At 46.2% G+C, this 6,735-nt stretch overlaps 1 protein-coding gene across 4 annotated transcripts in view; it reads right to left on the bottom strand.

Annotated features, from left to right (window-relative positions):
- Positions 1-1,575: 1,575 nt before the first annotated feature.
- Positions 1,576-6,735, bottom strand: part of LEPR (leptin receptor) — a 42,906-nt gene continuing 37,746 nt past the window's right edge. For all 4 annotated transcript variants that reach the window (XM_054834231.1, XM_054834232.1, XM_054834233.1 and 1 more), the window contains one exon: positions 1,576-4,458. In XM_054834231.1, the coding sequence (XP_054690206.1) occupies positions 3,631-4,458 (828 nt within the window). In that variant the 3' untranslated portion in view covers positions 1,576-3,630. The remainder of the gene's footprint in view (positions 4,459-6,735) is intronic.

Raw genomic sequence — 6,735 nt, 5'->3', positions numbered from 1 at the left:
GGCTCCGTTCTGTTTCAGGCAGCTTTGGGTACCCAGCTCCCGAGGGTGACCCTCTCCTTCCAGCCCTTCGCCGGTCCCTCGGCACCCGCTGCCTCAGCAGACGGTCATTTTGATGTGAACAGGAGCTCCTGTTCTGGCTGCGACAGTCCCGCTTGTCAGCAAAAATCTTCCTTGGGGGGTTAACATGCAAGTTCTTCTCCTCTGATGACTTTAATTCTAAGTGTGCAATAGCATGTTTAAACATCACTGTCTTTCATAAGAAATGCGCCTGAAAGAGGGTTGTGCTTGCAGATGTCATTGCTGTATAGCATTTAGAGTTCCTGTGTACTTAATGATGTAACTGCTCTTAAAAATCAGCGCTCGAACTCACAAAGCTCCGTTGCAGCGAGTGGAGCGTGTCTCCAGAACATCGAGGGGGAACTGAGCCCCAGGTCTCCAACCCTGACGTAAGACCAGCTGCTTGACTCACACGGCCGGCCAGGCGCCTGCTGCTCCAGCCCCTCTCGTGACACGGAGCGCCAGGCACGAAGCCACCGAGAAGGCAGCACTGTGATCTCACCTGGCTGGGAAATACTCAGCTTTGTTAAACAGACAAAAAGTAACCTAAAGTCAAAATAACAGCGAGAAAGGAAGGTGGCAACTGGCCTCAGCTCTCGGTTTCCTCCCCCAAAGGCAGACGCTGCCCACAGGAGCGGCCAGAGCTGAAACCGCAACCGGAGACCAGGGCAGGGGGTAGAAGGCAGAAGGTGGTGGGGCCAGGACATGCACATTTTGGCTTTACACAAGAGGGAAGAAAGGTGAAGAGCAGGACTGAACGTCCATTTGATGGGGATGAAAACACACCTGAGCGCCAGGGTTAGGCAGCATTTATTGACTAAGCTCGGACGGCAGCATCCTGCCCTTCGCTGCGTGTCACGGCCCTGGTTTACCTGCACTCCCCAAAACTCAGGGACTGGAGACATGGGGTGGAGGTTGTTCAGAAAAGGCACACCTACACTAAAGGATTAAATTGCTTGGATCTACAGTAATTATTCTTAAAATATTTTCTTATGGCTGAAGCAGATCAGCTCATATTTGCAGTATTTCTTACACTGTCAGCAGGGATTTTTGTAACCACCACATGGGTGTGTTTCTCTATGGAGCACCACTAGCTCTGGCCATTGATCGGGGTGGCAGAGAGGCTCCCATGGAGGACAGGCTGGCGACAGCTCGATACCTACCAGCCTCCCTCGAGGGAAGGTGTTCTGCACTTCATTAAGAGATGACCCTCTGGCACGGCGCAGGCATCACAGGGAGCCCGGGCTGCAAACGCTCTGCTGCCGCCCGCTCGGAGCACGGCAGAGCCCTGCACAACGGGCGCAGATCAGCTCCAGCCTTTCCCCGTGTTCCCAGGAAAGCCTTCACTGGGTCACTCGGCCTCCTCTCCTTACGGAGTTACCGGATGAGGACTTTACATGATAAAATCAATGTGAGCTTTTCATTTCTTGAGAAAGACAATCTTCAAACGCAACTAAAGAATGTGTCTGGACACGGTAATTAAAGAAGCCGAAACCTCATGATGAACCATGCGTTTATTATTCCCGTCTACAGAAAACTGCGCTACCCTTTCCCCTTCCCAACAGGAAGAAGTTCCAGCAGAGGGGTGAGCTGCAGGGGCAGCGGGACGGGAGGCTCTCCTCCGAAGGGAAGCTGACACGGTTGCACTACGGCAGCTGTCACAAAACTGCACGTCAACAGTTCACAGAGCCTGGGGTGCCGAGGTGAACAGGAAGAGAACGTTGATCTAATCTAGGTCTTCCACCCCAAATTCCACTGCACCACGTGAGGGATCCCCGGGGCGGGTTTGAGGGGCGGCAGACCCACACCGGCCTCCCCCATCTTCAGCCTGCAGTATCGGGGGGTGCTGAATCTGGTGACCAAATTGTCAGGAGAGGCAGAATCCAAGACCCAAGCGCGTTCCCGGGGCACTCTAAGGATGTTGTGCCACACCAAGTTCATGTGCTGGCGGGAGTGAATTTCTTTTTTCAGATGAATTCTAGGTTTGGCATTCGCCTGAGTGCTTATCACAGCTTCACCCCCAGAACTCTGCAGGAACCTTTTCAAGACTTCAGGTTTGTCCTTGCAGCCTTCGATCACATTTTCAAGTGACAAGGAGCTTTGGATACTTACACGAAACATGTTTTAATTCCCCCTGCCATACACAGTATTTGTGAAACAAGTACATTAGATTTGTGTCGTGTTTAACATCCAGAAACGGGGAGACCCAGCAAGAGCCAGGTTAGCAGCTCGGTTGAAAAAAAGCAGTGGGGTTTTTTGTAAAGCTTGACTTAAATTCAAAGTGCAGATAAATACTTGCTTTGGTCCCTTCTCCTCCATAGGATTCCTTATCACTAATGTAATTAAAGTGTTTCCACACCTCTCCTACCTTTTACTATTGTTGCTGGGTTTTGCCCTTTTGTTTTTAATTGCCTATGTAAGTTTTACATAAATTTAGCTTTGGAATACACAATATATTCATCTTCCTTAGCTCCTCAAAATAGTTCTTTGAAAAGGCACATATACAAAAATATTTACTAACTATGAAGTAGAAAAAATATATTTGGCTTGCAAGTAAGTGTGGGTTTCTTTGCCTGCTTATCCCAGAAGATACAGCTGAGATGCAAGATCTCATTCTCCTCCCACCTGAAGCATTTCAGCTGAGCGGAGCAGGGCTTGTGACAGCAAACCGACTTCTCCGAGTCTGCACAGACACAGGATCAAAAATACAGGATCCTCGGACCAAACTGATGCTTTTCTACTGCGGGCTCTTCTGAAAAGGGGTTGGAGCAGATGTTAGTTTTACGGCAGGACCGTTTGTACTAGAATCTCAACAACAGAAGCGTGGACATTTTACTTCCAAGTACATCACTGGTCAGGGTGTCCCTCTCAACAACTGAACTACAGCGTTCCGACTGCTCTTTCACGTGGCCCATCTGTGTATTCCCAGGCTCAATTTAACACAGCTGTCAGTTAAGCAATAAATACATCAGGATTTTGGAGACAAAAAAGCCCAACAAATATATTTGGCATTTGTACGGCGCATCCACTTACCACCGGGCCAAGCGGACACCGATGCATCGTAACCCGGCAGTCTTTCTGAGGTCCGGTGGCCGCACCGCATCCAGGCCCACTTGGTCTGTAGCACTCAAGTGTCCCAAATCATTCCCAGCGAAACGACACACTGGAGCTTCCCCCCCCCCAAAACACCACACCTGTACATATTTCAATCTACATATTGGGCCACTCCTTTCTATCTCGCTCTTGGGGTCCCCAAACAAACCCTAAACCAAGAACAAGCTCTTTGGACACAGTTTGCTGACGTGTTGGAAGAGAAGAGATACTTCGCTCCTGAAGAGAGAGAAGAAATGTGCGTATGGGTCTGTACTGCCAAGGGACACCCTGCGCTTACCCCTGTGGAAACTGTGGTCCTGTCTGACAAGAAATGGAATTTCTTCCTGCTAAAATCCCGGCACTCAAATATAGAACCAGTTACCCAGCTTCAAAACAGGAGAGCTCCTGAGAGAAGTCAGGAGAGGGAAAGACAGGGGAACGTAGCAACACCTGAAAAAACCCAACATTAAGAGTATTAAATTATGGTGTGATGGCTGAAGAGGTTTTCTCCGTGGTCTCCTGCACCTTGGCAGCAGTCATCTGAAACTGCGGCACGTATGGCACAACGGCTTTATACTTAAGGCTACTTTGGATAAACGCATTTAAATTAGGAGGGGCGTGCTGAAGAAACCCCACATCTTTGAGTAGATCGGTCGTATGGAACTGACACATCACCCCGGAACTTTCTGTTAAAAAAATGTCACTTTCTCTTTTTTCCAACGATGTTATCCCCAGGTAACACAGGCTCCGCTCAGGACTATCTCCATCTGCAAAAGCGTCATCCTGATCTGAAGGCTCTGAAAATCCCTCTGAAGAAACAAGGGAAAGGGAAAGAGTCGCGCTGGGCTGCCTGCCCGGCGGGTCAGGCAAGATGAGGAACGTCCCATTTCCCACCTCCCAGGAGCCACCTGAGAAGGTGCCTGCAACTAGGGAATCTTCAGCTAAGCAGCAGCTATCGAAACAACTTCTCAGATTCACCTTCTGGTCGTAAAGCCCAGATCTGGAGTTACTGATAATAGTAGCGTATTTTATATCGGACTGCCTTGTCGTTTCTCCACTGATTTGGTCATCACGGGAGCTCTCAGAGAAGCTGCTACTATTGAAATGGCTGCTCGAGCACGCAGAGTCGTGTTCAGGGTCTGGCAGTTTTGTAAACATTGAATCAATTACTAAAAAATCCTGTGTGTCTTCTTTTTTCAAGGCTCTAGTAACACTGATGTCTTCCAGCACTATTTCTGGCTCCAGAAGAAGAGGCTCAAATGACATTGCTTCGGGGTGCTTGATAAAAAGATGCTCAAAAGTTTCAGGCTAGAAAAAAAGATATATTTTAATGCTCATCTCTTATTTAATAGCTTTATTTCAGTATGAAGCTACAGGTTTTACGAATCGCAGACTAAAACCCCATAGTTTTAGTAAGAGTATATGTTGAAAATCCTCTAAAACACAGTTCCTCTTTTCTTTATGTCTGCGCGTAGGTAAAGATGGAGGGACAAGACAAAAAAGCAAGAACCGGTTTGTGTGTCAAGTGCGGCAAAGCAAGCGCTCCGTGCAGTGCTCAGTGCTCCAGCCAAGGCAGCGCATCGTTCAAGCTGAAACAGGAGCAGCTGAATGGTCCCGTTCGTGTCAACGTTAACAAACATGCACGTGCTGTTAAAGACACACGCGAGTGCTTGGCAAGGCAAAGGTCTTCTGCCCTTAAATTTCCTTGGCTTTTTTATTTAGATTGTATAAAAAGCAGTCTTTATCATTTACATGTCAACTACAGTAACTTTCCCTGCTAGGATTGTATTATTTAGGGTCAAATTCAGCCTTTCCGTAGTACTTTTAGAGCATTCCCATCTGAATAGCACCTGTATGTTTGAACTGCATGAAGAGAAACACACATTTATTTTGAAGAAATGTATGCTTTACTACCACCTAATATATATGCATGTAAAATACACAACAGCACGAACCGACAGAACAGCAGAACTGGAACTCCTAGCTACAAAGGGAAATTCACTTGAAAAACATGTATTTCCTAATGAATTCAAGACAAAACAAATAGATAAAAACAGACTTTGTGTATATTAGCAAACCATATTTTACAGCAGGAAAGCTGCCAAAACAACTAGGAACATGTCAAAATACTTCGACTAGTATACAATTACAGAAAAGCGTATACTAACTTGCATATCTTAGGCTACGACTTTAGTCTGGACTAGCTATCAGTAACGCCTATGCCCTCGTGGCAAAGCTGCAAGCTGGTTTCTAACTGCTTCGGTACTTGCCCCACACAAATCCATCACCTTCCCACGCTGAAACCAACCTGCGCACCAGATTCTCGCCTAGTCTTCAAAATAATATCAATAACCACAGATTAAATTAACCGGCTATCGGAATGGGCTGTAGGCTGCTACTACACTGTATACATCAAGCCATAATCATCGTAACTTATCTTGCCCGATGAAAGCTGTCTTCCCTCTCACAGGTTTGCTGAGAGCTGCACAGGAGCACGGGCACCGCTGTGCCAAAGCAGACCAACAGTCCGTTCAGCATGTATCGCCCACGGGAGACACGTATTATCTTTGGAACAACCAAAAAACCATGTTTCCTCCTGATGCACCTGCCCTCCTACAACCAGCGGCTGGTTTGTCCTGAACAGAGATGGTTTGTATTTATATACACATCACATTCAAAGACAGGTATGTTGTTTGGCAAAGGGCACCATCTGTCAACTCAGACACATCACTTATTAAAACATGTCAGCTATTTAATCAAAAACAATGCATAATCCAACGTCCTGGGCAAATGTGAAACTACAGCACATCAGCAATTACAGAGTAAGCCGGGAGAATAGTGCTGTATTTCCACAGAATATGCATGTGTGGTATAATTTGGCACAAACTGTGTTAAACAACAGGCAAAGTAGTTCCATAAAACTCAGGAGAAAACTCATAGTCTCAGGTCAGCAGTTCCCAGACTCTGCTGACCAGATGAAATGAGATCCAAAACCCCAAGGCATCACTTCAAGCAAGGTCGTGTTCTGCTCTCCTGTTCCCTCCAGGTTTTAGGTTCTATTTGTCTCATAAGCAACAGGCTGCCCCGAGCTCTCAGCCGGTTTCCATGCCCGTGACAGGTTAAAGTGGAAATTGCTTTTGCAATCTAGTTGCTAAACACAGATAAATCAAAATATGCTATTGGCCTAATTCTGCCATGACCAGATTTTGACATTCACATAAATTTAACTTTACATATTGCAAATAACCCCGTGGACGTAGTAGGGTAATTTAGAATTGCATGAGCATTTGCAAGATGAACATCAATTTCCCTGTAAAATATCTGTAGCTGTGCTTAACTCATTTCTCCAATATTAGGTCCCTAAGGCTTTTTTTAATTTTTATTTACTATTTTATTGAGCAAATAAGAGGAATTTTTATGATTTTGACATTACGCATACATGTAAAGGCTTGCAAGACAGAGTCTAAGTGCAAGACTTGCCTGTTTCAGATTACAATTTTAACATCTTGCTGCTGTGAGCAATACAATCAGGATAAAATAATACTCTGTAAGTGCAGTTCTGGAGTACCAAATGTGCTACACTGA

The sequence above is a fragment of the Grus americana genome, chromosome 8 (genome assembly GCF_028858705.1).
Source record: "Grus americana isolate bGruAme1 chromosome 8, bGruAme1.mat, whole genome shotgun sequence".
NCBI lineage: Eukaryota > Metazoa > Chordata > Aves > Gruiformes > Gruidae > Grus > Grus americana.
The sequence above is the reverse complement of the archived record's forward strand: the minus strand, read 5'-3'. Positions and strand labels throughout refer to the sequence as shown.